Source organism: Mastomys coucha, unplaced genomic scaffold (assembly GCF_008632895.1).
Source record: "Mastomys coucha isolate ucsf_1 unplaced genomic scaffold, UCSF_Mcou_1 pScaffold20, whole genome shotgun sequence".
Taxonomy (NCBI): Eukaryota; Metazoa; Chordata; class Mammalia; order Rodentia; family Muridae; genus Mastomys; species Mastomys coucha.
The window spans coordinates 2,730,389-2,746,300 of NW_022196903.1; the positions used below are offsets into that span (position 1 = coordinate 2,730,389).

A 15,912-nucleotide genomic window follows, 5' to 3' on the forward strand; every position below is an offset into this window, starting at 1 on the left:
CAAGGAAGACTTTTGTTCTTTGTTGTTCCCTGTCCAGAACCATAGAGCTGGGAGTGTACAGGAAATCAAAGAACTAATTTCTTGGAGCATCTGGACACCCAAGTGTCTATGATCTTCCAGTGATACCCAAAGATGATGGCAATGATCAGAACAAAGCAATGGGCTTCTTCTACCTTAGGAAGGGAGGACAACCCTCTCTGGCACAATAGAGAATTTACCAGGATACTAGCCCAGAACCTGAAACTTCCTAGGAGAAAAGCCACCACTCTGGACCTTCAGAGACCAGTCCTCAAGAGGTAATGAGTCACCATTCAGTCCCCCAAGTCCTTTTCAGTTGAACTGTATGATGTGAAAGAAATTAATAGAAGCCATATCCCCATCACCAGAAATCACCTACATGGTTTCCATATAGCTTTTAAAAACCAAATTATAAAGGATCCCTTTCATGACTCCTACATTAAGACACTTTAGGGTATGTTTTTAAATTTTTCAACAATGAAATAAAGAGCTGTTTGAAATAATCTTCTAAAGTTATAGAACACAAACCAAACAAGAAACAAAATAGATTCCTTTATACTGACCTTCAAAAATATTGCTTTAAGCTCAGCTGGATCTGCTCTCTTGGTTAAAGCCACCTATAAATAAACATAAAAATGTTTATATTATTAGAACAAAGCGGAGAAATCAAGCTAGCAGGAGGGAAAATAAACGTTAGGTTAGAAATTAGTACATTTCATTTTTTTTTTACTTAAAGTACCAAACTGCTCCAGTATGTAAACTCGTCCCCAGATTCGAAGGTAGACTCCATGTGGCTTCTAAAATGATAACATTCTGTGTGAGAAATCAGAAACGCTTAATATTTAGTGTTCAATGTATAAAAAGCAGGGGGGAAAGTTGAAACAGATTAGTGAACACCTGGCTTTTTAAACCACACCCAAGAGTAACTCATACCTTCTCATGGGAATATTAAATATTAAGTACAACCGGTTTGCCAATCCTGCATAGGAGCACATTTCTTAAAAGTCAGTGAACTAGTAAATCATATTAAGGACCCAAAGAGAACTGCTTCCCACAGCTTCTCCATGAACAGCACGTACACCCACCGACCCAGACACGCCAAGGAACTTCCCCACCTCTCCCCAGCCTTAATAAATCATAAGTCTCCAAAAGTGTGACTATTATTCTTCACATTCTAGAAACTCAAGGGACCGTGGTTACCTTCCACCAGTAAAATTTGACAGATTAGCTCAGAATAGGTGTTGTGCTTAATTCTCCAGGCCACAAAGTCCAAAAACATCACTGGGAAAAAAGCAAGACAAACTTGAACATGACTGCCCCAGGCCAACACAAAAGAACCCTTATGCAGAAGCAAACAGTGGGCTTATTCACTGCCCATCACCCAGTCCTGCTGGCAAAAGTGGTCAGAAGACGCAGTTCTCAGCAAGCACGGTGTCACCCCATGATACAACCAAGGCGGGGCCCCTGGAACCACCCCAACACTGGAACCATGTCCCTATCCATGAGGAGATTTATGCAAATTGTTCTAAATCCCTTCTGTGTGCTTGCAAAGGCTCTTCTGAGATCTTTAGACAATGGCTTTTCTGTCCCTCAGTATGAAACTACCAGAGCTTGTTAGCCGCCACTATCAGGAATATATTTATTAACTAGTCATTGGGATGGGAGGTAGCCTCTCTGAAAGCTGCTAATTGGTCACCTTGTTTTGCTACCTCTGATAAGATTCTTTCCACTTCTGCTGAATATCTGACACTATCAGTGCCTTAAACCCAGAATTCGCTGGTGTTCTTTGCTGTTCAATAACAGAGAGGAAAGTAAGACCGCTAACCAGCCCAGCCATGATTAATGATACTCCTGACCACTGGCCAACACAGCCATGATTAATGATACTGCAGACCTCCAAGCTTTAGAAGAGGAGGCCCTGTTGGTGGAAAGGGGAAACTAAAATGAACACTCCTTAAAAGAAGGCATCACCAAAGTGCCTCTACCTCCACTTGCAGAGCGGAGGCCTTCCTCCTACCTTAGCAAAAACCCTGACCCTTTGACACCCTATTTAGTAGGCACAAGAAAGGGGCTGCAATATGTTAGCCTAAGTTCCTAGGGTTTTCTCTTTAAAAGGCAAAGAGATTTTCTACAGAATGAGCTATGCTTGCTCTGTATGGATACATACTCGCACACCTGCTTAATTCAGTATGTTACACAATTTGTATGAACACCACCAGGCACTGCAAGTTTGGCATGTGCTTCCTTGGCCTGAGTTCCCACCGCACCAGGCTCTCCTGATCCCCAAGCACACAAGTTCTTCAATGCTCCTAGCCAGAGCTGGACATCTTTGAGAGAAAAAGAAAACTCACCCCATGCAGGGTCTAGGCACGGAAGAGCACAAAGGAAAAAGTCCCTCTGGGGGACAAGGCTTCAAATTTATGCCACCAAGAATGAACCCCACAGTTTACAAAACATGGTCAGGTCCTCACAGCGAGTCTGAAAGTCAGGACACATACTATTTACCCCATCTTACAGAAGGGAAAATCAAGGCTCCAAAACAGTCAGGAACCTCCATTCCCTAAGTCAGAAGAAAAGCCACTTTCCCCGTTGCATTTGAGTTTCCTCAGTCTCAAATCTCCCATCCCCCACATTACAGGCTTACAGAAAATATACAGTACAAGAGTCAAAATCCATGCTCTAAATGTAGTATGCCTGGCAAGGTGGTATAGACCTGAAATCCCAGAACTGCAGAAACCGAGGCAGAAAGATCCAGAGTTTGAGACTAGGCCAGGTTACTAGTAAGACCCATTCTCAAATAAACCAACTAGTGAAAAAGAAGAGGGTCTCAGTATCAAGACTGTCCTTGAACAGAAGGGAAAACTAGGAGAGAAGAAGGGACATCCAGGCTCTTGAAGACACTCACCAAAGCTCCCACCAATCCCCCAAAGCCATCGGCCATCGTACCATACCGGTCCGCCCCTAGCTCTCCTAGCCCGTATAACACTACTCTTGCAAACAGACCCAAAGCTGCAGGAGTAGTAAGGGGATAATAATCACTGAGGAATCTGCCTAAGACTGAGCCATTGATACTACATCATGTCTTAGGCATAGAGAACGATGGAACCAGGAGGCGAGCGGCTTTTGTAGAACTTCCTATCATCTCTCCTCACTCCATCTACTGCCCACTCGGGAAATGACAGGTAGCTATTAAGAATTTCCATTTTGGCTTCCACAGCCCCATGTCACCCGCAGCAATAGAAGGACAATCCCAGTGGCGACTGCAGAAAGTTTCAGAGAGAGTTATGGTGTCCTGAAGGTGCACTTAGATAGAATCTAGCTGGTGGCAAAAGCAACAACCAAGAAGATATGTGCTGAGAAAAGTGAGCCAAAGAATCGGAGCTGTGCTTTCTAAGTCAACACAGAACAGCTGTGCAGTATGCATGCTTTACAGCCGAGGAGGCTGGCGTTACTAGATCTAGCTTATTCTTGGGCTACAGAATATCCATCAAACTTTAGATCGTTTCCAGATGTGCATACACACATGGGTGTGTGTATCTTAGATAATAACATGTAAATATGTACAAGTACTGGTCATTTACTGACTTGATGTCAGCATTACTTATTATTATCTTATTCATCAGCTGTACTTAAGGACTGGAGTATAATACTGTCTAACATAACAAACAAAAGTCATGCTATGCTTTAAATAAATTAAGTAATTGGTTTCCAAACCTAAGAAGGAAGAGATTCTTTGCAAGTGACTATGAAATATCACTTAATATTTAAATCAACACAATAGAGAATTTTGCACTCAGTCAGGTAACATGGTGCAGTGATTCCAAACTTAGGAGAAAAAGAAGCACGGGGCTGCATGGCTGCTACCCCCATACACTGGGAAACATCTAATTTGATTTAACTTAGAATGGTAATTTCAGGTATATTCCCTAAGTCCATGCTACTAGACGGTAAAATTAGAGAATCATGAAATATGGATTGTACTTTATCAAGATAAACACTAGTTATAGCCATATGAGGTGGTCATCAACAGCCATCTGCAAAACATACGCACACTAGGTTAAGAAGCTAAAAACAAGTAAGACAATAACACAATTTAGAAACTGACCTTGTTTCATTAAGAGAACAAAAATATAACAAGAAGAACCAGAAAGGTGTCTTTCAGAACAAATACACTCATTCTGACACGAGCTAGAATTGCCAATGGCAGGGGAAAGATTCCTACGCATAGGAGTACTTTTTTTTTTAATCAGCTTGCTTATCCTGGAATCAAGCCACAGTACCAGGCTCATTACTTTCACAAAATGCAGCAACACACACTTGTGCACTCAAAATACTTGGTAGATGTGACAGATGGCATGGCAGTAGGGACAAATAAGAAATCTAAATGTGGCTGGGCACGGTAATCCCCACCCTAGAGAAGAGCCTCCTCGACACTTAGCAAGTTTGTTTGAGACCACCTGGAGACAGGGGAGACCTTGTCTTAGGAGGGAAAGGAAGACAAAGCAGCAGGAGAAATAAAATTGGGTCACTCCTCTCTGGAAGCTCCAAAGATGTGAGACCCGGCTGGATCTCCCTGGGGTCTTCCTCAGATCATGCCAGCCTCTACAAAGAACTTAAGGGACTCCTCAACTGACAATAGTCTTGATGAGTAAGATGTGAGACCTACACTGGTGGCTCCCTTCAGTTCCATGTTTTCAAAATACTGAGCTGAGCCTGGACACTTGCACTCACATGTACATCTTCACATGCAGATGGACACACATACACATAATTAAAACACCTTTGAAAAAAACGAAGGGAGCACTCAAAACCAAAAAGAGCTACCTAGGACCCTGAGCTCTGAATCTCTGCAGTGGATATATTATAGTTTGAATATAGTTTGAATGCAAAATTCCTCTAATGGGCTCATGTGTTTTAAGACTTGGTTCCAGCTCTTCTCTTCTCTTCTCTTCTCTTTTCTCTTCTCTTCTCCTCTCCTCTCTTCTGCTCTCCTCTCTTCTCCTGTCTTCTCCTGTCTTCTCCTGTCTTCTCTTTCTCTTTCGCTTTTCTTGTTGAGGCAGTATTTCATGTAGCCCAAACTGGTCTAAAACTCAGCAACTCGCAACCGATCTTACTCTTCTGCTTCTCCCTCAAGACAGGCCTGTGCCCCAACTTTCTACTAATTCTTTATATTAAAGTAGTGAACCTTACTGTTTTTTTGTATAAAAAAAAAAAAAAAAAAAGACTTGGTTCCAGTCAATGATGGTGCTATTTGGGGGCAGGGGTCTATTTGGAGGAAGTGGTCACTCAAGGGGAAGGCTCTGAAGGTTATAGCCTGGCCCTTTTTCCTGTCTAGGCTTTGCTTTTTGACAAGAGCAAGCTCCCACTTCCACAGCCAAGAGCCCCTCCTGCTGCCATAGCTTTCCCACAATGGATTCATTCTATTGCTTCTGACAATGGGCTAAGACAAGTACTCCCTCCCTTGTGGGCTTAGGCAGCTGATTTTGACAGAGAGAGAGAGAGAGAGAGAGAGAGAGAGAGAGAGAGAGAGAGAGAGAGAGAGAGAGAGAGAGTTGTGCTATTATCTGCTACAGTCAATTGAAATAAAAGCAAAATTTTCATCTTCATATAACAAAAAGTACTCCCTCTCTTAAGCTGCTTCAGCTACATAATTTATGATAGTGATGAGAAAAGTAACAAATATAACATAAAACTATAAAAATAACAAATATGGCATATCTTTAAAAGACTACAATGGGTGGGTGGGTAGAGCCCCTGGCTGAAAGCCATCACTAACATCACCATCAGCACAGGCCTCCCTCCCTAACTCACTTCCCCAATCTGAGAGATCCAGAAACTGAGAACACTGGCAGGATTGCTTACCCAAAGATTACCTGATATAATGAGTGTATATCTTTCATATAAAAATCAGAAAAGGTGACTCATCAAAACCAGGCCACCATGTGTATGTGTGCAAGCCAGTATGCAGTGATAAGAATAAAGGAGTGAGGAGAACCGGTGCCATATGGCCCTTGTACCTGAGGAATCAAGTGTAAGAGGAACAAGTGCTCCTGGGTATTGCTTATCAACTCAGCAGCTGCAGCCTACATTCTCTCTCCATCTTCTTGTATGGCAGAGCACATAGTTAAAATTCTACTTTTCAGAATCCTTTGCAGCTATATGGCCCAGGGATTGTCAATCAGAAGAAATGTGGTAGCATTTGCAAAGAAAAGATTTGGAGGCCGTGGACCACACTCCAGCTGCTTCTGCTAGCGGACACCTTTGCTGAAAGTGTCTGGTTTCCCTGTGACACTGTCCTGCCCTCCCACGTCGTTCATAGCATGGCCTCCAAAACACCCTTCACTTGGCAGCAGACATCCTGGAGGCCACTGCTCCCTTGGTGGCCTGGTCTGCTGTGAGGCTCTGGAGTCACTCTTAAGAGCTCAACCTCAAGTCTGTTTCTTTATCCACCCAAAAAAGTCTATAACCCATTTAATAGCCTTCAATAAATCTCCCTCTGCCGAAACCAGCTAGCGAGGACTCAGTTTTCTGCAAGTCAACCTGGACGGATACAATCAGTTATTGCAAAAGAAAGTTTGGAATTCCCTGAAACCACAGTTACCATTGCCTTGAGGAAACACAGAGAGGCAGCTCATCAAATTGACAAAATCCATTTTTTACTGAGGTCACCAAATCGCTCACTCAAGCCTTATGTTAAGTTTCTTTAGGTTCTCTTAGTGAAGAGCTGTAATTATACAAGAAGTTACTGAAATATAAATCAGTACACAGACAAAATGCTGCATTAAGAATTCTTCCAACCACACACTTCTGGGTAATCCAACCCTCAATGTCCCTATCACTCAAGGCCTCACTTCTAAAGTATCCCAGGGCCAGGCCAGGTCACTTCATGAGTGCGGGCTAGAGACGCTTATCAGAACAATTCAATAACTAGTGACTCTGCTCTGCCACAGACAACCATTAAAGAAGTCTGAAACCATCACGATTAAAAATCTGGCATTAAGAAGCAGATTGTAACAGTTAAGCAATAGATAGCGTCTTATGCTCTGGGTTCTGCTATGCCAAAAAGGCTTCAAACACAACTTTCAGTTCTGTTATTATCATTACGCTGAAGCTGGCATGCCAGTAAATGTCCTCAGGAAAAAAAAAAGAATGACAAGAGACACTAAGAATCTTTTCTAAAATACACACTTTTCTCTTTACATGCTCTTGCCTTATAGAAAGCCAGGAGCTACTGAAACTGCCTGAGGTCCGCTGCAGAAGTTCACAAGAAAATCTTGGGACCCAGCCACGCCTAGTGACCTTGATTGTGTCAGTTGTCATCTCTCGAGTTTTAAATTTGCACTTACAAAACGATAAGAAGACCTACCTTCTATCTGTCCTATTGTTATCTGACAGCCAATTAGAATGAAGGAAAAACACCCTCAAAATCTTCAGCTGTTAATATTGGCTATTCCCAAGTCAAACAAATAAGCTGATAATGAGACTACAGGACACTTCTGCTCCCACATACAAATGGAAGGTGAGGGGGCCCGACGTACTGAACTCAGAACTAGGTAACAAAAGGTAACATGCTAAGAAGAAAAATGGTTTACATAGAATGCTTTTGGAGGGTTGGGAGCATAGCTGCATCAGTACACTATGTTGCTATCAAGCACAAAAGACTGGGCTTTCTGTTCCCAGCACTGCAAAAACCAAGCACCGTGGCTCACACCTATAACCCTAGAACTGAGAAGATAGGATCCTTCAGCTACAATGTGAGTTCAAGGCTAATCTGGACTACATGAGACCCTGTCACAAAAGATAGAGAGAGACGAAGAGATGGAGACAGAGAGAGAGGGAGAGATGCAGTGGGGAAGGAAGAAAAGAAGGAAGGAATGAAGAAAGAAAAGATACTGTGTAACATCTGCTGTCTCATAAGGAGAGCTGGAGAATCAGCCAAAACCAAAGAGCCACCAACAATACCCTCAGATGCCTAGAATGACTTGGTAAGGATCCAATATAACACTCAAAGCAGCCCACAGCATCAAGCTGGGACAACCAAACAATTTCTCCAGTCGTTGTCAACTTATCTGCAGGTGGTAGAGGGCATCTACTCAACCCCGGCTGTGGTGAACATGGTAACTAGTGACGTTCCACTTGCTCACTTACATGCTCCTCTCACTATAAACCCAGGAACATTCCAGGCCTACTGCCAGGCACTGCATGAACTCTCTCTCCCCAAGGGATAATGGCACACTTAGTGGTGAGTGGCCGGTATGGATTGTATGAGGACACATAGTGTACCAGAAGCAGACTGGACCGACTGGACCGTTTCGTTTTAGCCACAGCAAGATGCTGGTAGCTTTTCCACAGCCAACCTAGTATTCAATGCTGCAAAGCAGATCTCACTTAACACCACTTGAGCTCTCCAAGGTGAAAAGCCTTTAACTTATCTATTTTCCAGAGGAAAAAAACAGGTATTTCAGATTCTTAAATGGGTAGCTCTACATTACAAAATCAGAAAGGAGCCTAGAATCAGGCCATTCACATATTCATTTTAACACCTGAGAGATGTGGGAGGTGTGGTCCGAAGCCCTCCAACCAATCATGCATAAGGTAACATTAGGCATGACTCTTAAGTCTTTGTCACTTAGTATCATGGCCTGCCTAATGAGGAATATTACTCTCCAGTATTATAAGCTGAAGTTAGTCTCAATTTTTTAAAAGCATAGAAATCACGGTATAATTAGGAACCAGCTGCAATTGTAATTATCCCTCCCAATATAATTTGTTACCTATTAGCAAGTGTCAAATTACTACTGCTCCTTAAATGAATAAAACCTGATTGCACTGTCCTGAAGACGGGAATGCATATTCCTGTTGGGGAATAAAGAAGGATAAAAGCATATAACACATTTCTAAAGTACTGAAAGGCCCTACTTAAGCTATCACAAGTTACTAGAGCCCAGACAACTTAGTAAGTCTACGGGGAAAGTCAAACACAAAGGGCCAGTAGAGAACCGGCTTCCACTAAGCAACGCATTCTCTGCTAAGCACCTACACTCTTCTAAATGCAGCAGAGTCAAAATTCAGATGGAAACAAAGCCAAAGAACATTCAAACAGGCAAGAGCCCATCCTGGGGGCGACACCATCCTACACAGCTGAGCACTCCACCACCCTCTGGCATACCCCAGAGCCTTTTGATGGCACTCCAAGCAACTCTTCCAGCTCTGAGGGCACAGCTGATACTCCCACAACACTTACAATGCCCCTAGCTTTATTTTAAGCTTTGCAAACATAAACACAATGGAACTTTCTAACTGCTCCCCAAATAGGTACCTTATGTACCTTTTGGAGATGAAAAAATTGAAATATAGATGTAGATGTAGATATAGATGATATAGAAATAGACATAGATATAAATATAGATATACTGTGTGTGTGTGCACGCGCGCGCGCACGCGCTCACACCAATGTGCACACGTGCTAGGTCGTTTTATGTCAACCTGACACGAGCCAAATTCATAGGAAAAGAGAGTACCTCAAGTGAGAAAATGCCTCCGTAACATCCGGCTGTAAGGTATTTTTTTAACCAGAGATTGATGGAGAGAGCCCAGCCACTGTTGGAAGCATCCCTGGGCTGCCAGCTCTTAGGTTCTTCTGTCTGTAAGGAAGCAGGCTGAGCAAGCCATGCGGAGCAAGCCAGTAAGCAGCATTCCTCCATGGTCTGCATCAGCTCCTGCCTCCAGTTTCCTGCCCTGTTTGAATTCCTAGCCTGACATCCTGTGATGATAAACAGCAATGTGGAAGTATAAGTCGAATAAATCTTTTCCTTCCCAACCTGCTTTTTGGACATGGTGTTTTGTTGCAGCAAGAGAACCTTAACTAAAACCCATAGTTGAGTAATTGGATGGGATGTCACACAGCACATGGCAGAGTCTTAATAGGCATACAATCCAAGGTCTGAAGCAAAATGTTACCCTACTTTTCAGGTGCAGAGAACCAGCATGAGATGAAGAAAGTAAGAGAACTTGGGCCAAAACAAAACTGGATTTATATAGCAACTCAATAACTGCTGAACACAAAAGGGAAGTGGTAAAATGCATATAAGACTGGTTGGTTATAGATATTCAATTACTGTAAGAATTCAGGTGTGAAAATGGCATTGTGAATTCTCCTGCTTTTAGGAAATCTTGTTTAGAGCTTGGTGAGTTCAAAACCAGCTTGGTCTATATAGTGAATCCCAGGCCAGCTAGGGATACATAGTGCGTCTTTGTCTGAAGAAGAAGAAAGAGGAAAAGGAGGAAAAGGAAGAAGAAGGGGAGGAAGAGGAGAAGGAAGAGAGAAAGAATGAGGGGGAGGGGACAGAGGGGAGGCTAGGGGGGGGGGGGGGGGGGGGGGGGAGGATCCTGTTTAGGGGCTAGAGCGATGGTTCAGCAGTTAAGGGCACTGGCCGCTCTTCTAGAGCAATTAGTCTGACTCCCAGCATGCATGTGACAGCTTACAACCTGTAACTCCAGCCAGGCCAGCGCGATCCACACAGTGAGTCTAGACTGCAGCAAGGCTGCGGAGTGAAGCCCTTTCTCAAGAAAAAGAACAAAAAGGGAAAAAGGAAAGAAAGGAAGGAGAGAGAGAGAAGAGAAAGAAGGGCAAGGAAGGGAAGGAAGGAAGGAAGGAAGGAAAAGGAAAGCAAACAATAAATAGATAGATAGATAGATAGATAGATAGATACATACATACATACATACATACATACATACATACATAGACAGACAGACAGAAATCTTTAGATGTAGCACAGTGCATGCCATGCCCGGGTACAATCCCAATGCTACAAAGGAAAAGAGAGATAGAAGAAAAGGGATAGCAAATAAAGAAGACAGATGAAAAGGGAGGAGAGAGGAAAAAGTTCCATGTACAAGCACATTCTAAAGTAAAGTGCTTACTGACGATACTGTGGTGTCTGAGGTTCATATTTAAGACTGGGACTGGAAGGAATAAACTACTGACTATAAACTGATATGCATTACTGACTCAATAGGGAAATAGGGCTCATGGTACTATATCACCTGTGCGGAATATGGGGAAGTAGCCATAAAGAGAATTCTAAACAATGTTGTTTTCTTTTCAAAAATGGAGTCAAGTGCCTCTTCCTCCAGGGAGACTTTTCACACTTTCTAAGCAGATTCTCTTCCTTTGGTGCTACCTGGACCTTTCTTCTGGTCTCTGCAAGGGCAGGTGTAAAACTCTGACTCTTTCACTACCAAGCAACTCAGGGTTTGTTGGTTGTTTGTTTACCTTCACCTGTTAAAAGGGAGAAAGAGAACAGAGACCGCAGAAAAATGCAGAGCGCGGGACAGGTGGAGCAGTGCTTGGTTTTACAGCAACCTTCACCTTCCAAGGTCAGAACAGCCCACCCAAACGATCGAACAAGATACCCGAGCAGGGGCGACTACAAAAGCTTCCTCTGAACCAGAAGATTTGATCCAAATGGCAGCAGGGTCGCACTGTTGACCACAGGGCACCAGTGATGACTAGTAAACTCTCACAATGAAACGACCCCAGCTGAATGAGAGAAAGAGATAAAAAAAAAAAAGGCAACTAGAAAAATACATGAGGCATTCATCGCTTCTGCAATATTGAGGGAGAAGTATGGTTTTAAACGTGGCAAAAAATGAGAAGCCATATAGGAAGACCAACATGAGATGTGTATGAACCAGTTAAATATCAAGCAGCTGGGGCGACAAAAACAAGATTCAAACGGGGCAAAGGGGCAAGGTTCTTGATTTAACTGTCCTCTTGGAACAAATCAATGTGGAAGGCAAATGACCCGGGAGAAAATCAGGTTAAAGGTCTCCACCAGTCTCTGTTCCAGTTGCTGATGAGACCGAATTCATCCATGAGCCACGCTGAACAGAGAACCTGGGACTGAGCTTGGCAAAAGAAGCTGGAATCCTCCAGCTCAGGGGAAAGAAAACAATCGTGCGAATGCTTAGAAGTGAATGCATCTCTTGATGATGGGCACAGTAGTCAAAGAAGAGATCTGAGGGGCTGGGGGGGGGGGCGTGACTCAGTTGATAAAGTGTTTATTTAACAGGCAAGCTTGAGAATCTGAGTTCCTGTCCCCAGCACCCACGTAAGATGCCAAGTGAGGCCACACACTTATGCAGTTCCAGCTCTGAGGAAGTAGACAGGTGGATCCTGCAGCTTGTTGGCCCAAAAGCCTGACTGAATAGGAGTTCAATGAAGACCTTATCTGTTTTCCAAGAGTAACTGAGGAAGATACCTAACATTAACTTCTCGCCTCCACAAGCATGTACAGAAATTAATTAATTAGCTAATTAACTAATAAAATGTTAAAAACTGAATATGGAAACAAGAGACAGAAACTGTACACACAGCTTAGGGAAGGGTCCCCATAAGGCAGCACTTCTGAGAATATCTGATTTTCCAGCTAAGAGTTCTGGGACTGGGGTCTGGTATCTCATCTCCTCAGGCCACCTGTGCCCTGAAGGATGTAATGGATGGTGCAGAGAAACGTCGGGCTAGACGGCTCTGTAGGCAAAAGGAAATACTGGGCTGGGATCAAACTGCCAAGCCCATCTCTTGGGAGGACAAAGTAGATTTTACATGACTCTCAGCAGGTTGGGGATGTGCTCTTCTACAGGCCGTCCGGAGTGATCTGGAGCTAGGGGCCCTGGCCAGAGATAACTGGTCTTTGGGAAAAGATTAAGGGGGGTTCCTGGAGGATTAAGGGAAGTTGCTGTTGAACTCAAAGGCCTTAAGAGATCTGATTTTCTTGTGAACAGAAAACCTTAGGCTTGTTTACCCAGCCAAAGTCCTTCAGTTTAGAACAATGTCACCAGCACTGTGGTTTGGGAGGAAGAGGGCTTTGGATGTGACAGCTATATGTGCGGGTGTGACTGAAACCCAGGCACAGATACTAATCCTTTCTGGTGAAGAGCTTTGGGACCAGGTGTCTGGATTTTCATGATCCACATGGACTACATCTATCTCCTGATTTCAGCCCATTTCTTAGATTTGATAGTTTCCACTTCAGAGTAGAGCATGTCACAGTAGCCTTTGGCCAGGGCTCTTATGAGCACCACTGGGGAAAGATGTGTCTTCCTGCTCAGGAGAATACAATCTGTCTCTGACATGGGGTACACACCTAACATTCTAAACTAGCCAATACAAAAGAGTTAATCCGACCGGGCCCAATCACCAGGCCAAGAAACCACACCTTAGGAAGGCTGATTCACTTTAAGCCAAAGTCATGTGAGGAATAATTATCCCTTTGGTGAGATAATGTATTTTTCCTTTCAAAAATTCCCACCCTCACAGCAACCATATACTGAGCCATGCAGCTGGAGCAGGCAGGCCAGTTGTTCTGAACTATTCACACCAGTGTATCTTTCCCTTTTTCTTTTTTCTTTTTTCTTTTTTTCTTTCAGATACTACCATGGCCTGGACAGGATTTCTCTCCTTTCCCTAAATCTCCCTCCCTATTACACCTCACTCTTGGCCCATGGATGTCTGTCTCGGGCCACTGTTGTTGACCTGCACCCCCAACTCACAAGGCCCGGTTTGCTTGCTTCTTTTTCTGCATCTTCCTTATCTTAGTAGCTTCTGAGATTTATAGCTTGCCTGGTCTGGGATGTTTCTCTTAAATTCTAATAGCAATTTCCCTCAAGTCAATTCTTACAAGACTAAAAAACCTGAGGGAACCCCAGTTTTCCTATTAACTCCCTAAGTGGTAAGTGGGGCTCTCCAAAATTTCTAGTAACAACAGCACTAAGTCCCAAGCCCCCGATGACCCAGTAAACTTGGAAGTAGCTGCAAGTGTTGTTGGCGACTCGCTGATAACTGTTTCTGACAGTGCCACTTAACTTTCACAATCAAAAGGTAGTGTTTCTCAAGGCTTCACCTATGCAAGGAGCCTTTCTGTGTTCACAAGAGACTCATCTCCCTCAGGACAGTCTCAACTCCTCCATGATATGGCTAACAACTCGCTCTCCACCCTGCTTTCTCTTGGAGATCATTCATGAACATTTCGAGAACTTCCAAAAAGTTTCTATTTTATTTAATGATGGAGGGGTCTAGATGGAAGTGTTATTAAAGAATGAAGAAGTTCTCAACAAACAATAAATACACAGCAGAAAATCTTCCCCGACTCTTGCCAAAGGTTGGTGTGCCAAAGCAATGAGTAAATTAATGAACAATGAGTTGAAGTGTCACGTGACAGACATCTTGACAGACATCAGGGTCTAGAGAAGAAGGTCCTTGTCACAGGAGCTTAAAATATAGCAAGAAAGAAAATAGCAAAGACCATGAGGACCCATTTCCTTATAACCTCAGCAAGACAATCTCACCTAAGGCAACTTGAATATGAGTCAGCTTCTGTTGTGAGCTGAACTGTGTCTCCCTAAATTCTAACTCTAATCCCAGTACCTCAGAAAATGACTTATTGTAAATGAAGAAAGGTCTGTAATGAGGTTATTCAATTGATAGAATAAAGATGTTCTTGTGACTAGAAGTTATGCTTTTACCTCTCTATCTTGCTCCCCAACAATGCCCATGATTAAATAATCATTAAAACCATTTAATAAACCCCAAAAATAAGAAGAAGGAAGGAGGAAGGAAGGTAAAGAGTGAAGGAGGAAAGGAGGGAAGGAGAGAGGGTATTTGGGCTGGACATTAAAATATCCAAGTATGGGAGCACATGAAGATACCAGAAGACAACCCACCACCAGCCAAGGAGAGAAGCTGTAGGGACAGCCAGCCTTGCCTGGATCTTGGTATCAGACTGTTAGTTCTCCAAAATTGTAAAAATTAATTCCAACTATTTAATCTCACTGGTCTTTGACGCGTTGATATAGAAGCCCTAGCAAATGAATGTACTCCAGTAAACACACAATTGTTCCAACTGAGCCAACTGTTGCTTCAGTCACGTATTTTGCAATCGCGATCAAGCACCGCCTTTGCTCATCTCTCTTTGGGAGTCTCCTTTTCTTCAGGCTTTTGCACTCATGATCCATTTTTAAAGTCCAATGAAATAACTTTAAAGATCTTCTTAGACACTTTCCATTGCACCACTTCAGTAGACACAAATGCTAGCTTCTCCACACACTTAGGACCACTAGGCTGAACTATGACTCCTCATTGTAAAGGTCCTTTGCTCCTCTTGTAAGAAGTAAGCCATTAAGTAAGAAGTTTACCAGGTAACTCTTTGAGAAGAAGGGAATTCTAGCAATCATTCACCAAAACATTTTAGTATCTGTAGATAGTTCTTACCTGAGTTAATTATTATTTGTGAATTATAGACTGGTTCTTCTCTTGTTTTCTAATTCTGGAGTCTTGTTTTACATTTTCCTAGGTGATATATTTTGGTCAACAGAACTAAAAACAATCCAATAAAATTAAAAAAAGCTTTGCTTCTCTACTCTGTCTCAATTTGACCCCCTTTGAGAGGTAGTAATCATCCACTATCAACTAATGGAATTCTTTTTCATCCAATGTGCCACAGTCTATTTCTAGCAGATTTGGTTTTGTGTTGGTAATCTAGCTCATTACAGTAAAGGTACCATTTTTAAGTGAACAGTTCAGTGTTCACTTAAAAATGTTTCACTTAAAAATTCAAATGTCAGACTCCACCAGCACAATCTTATCACCCTAAACACAAGCTATACCCCTCCCAGCACTTGATGGGAGGGAGCACTTGGTCCCATCTAGCATGCTAGCCAAAAGTAAATGCAGGACCGTAATTGGATCAAGTTTTTAAAGCTGTTGCCTTCAGAAAACATCAAGAATAACAAGCACAAAAAAGGATGTGTGCAATCAGTGAACTAGAAATTATGGGTAAGTGCAGGAAAAATAATAAAATTTCCTTAATGAAATATACGTCAAAGCGTCAA

At 42.8% G+C, this 15,912-nt stretch overlaps 1 protein-coding gene across 3 annotated transcripts in view; it reads right to left on the reverse strand.

Moving 5' to 3' along the window:
• Slc25a13 (solute carrier family 25 member 13) overlaps positions 1-15,912 on the reverse strand; it is a 173,661-nt gene that overhangs the window by 146,870 nt on the left and 10,879 nt on the right. For all 3 annotated transcript variants that reach the window (XM_031381131.1, XM_031381132.1, XM_031381133.1), the window contains exon 2: positions 582-635. In XM_031381131.1, coding sequence (XP_031236991.1) covers positions 582-635 — 54 coding nt within the window. The remainder of the gene's footprint in view (positions 1-581; positions 636-15,912) is intronic.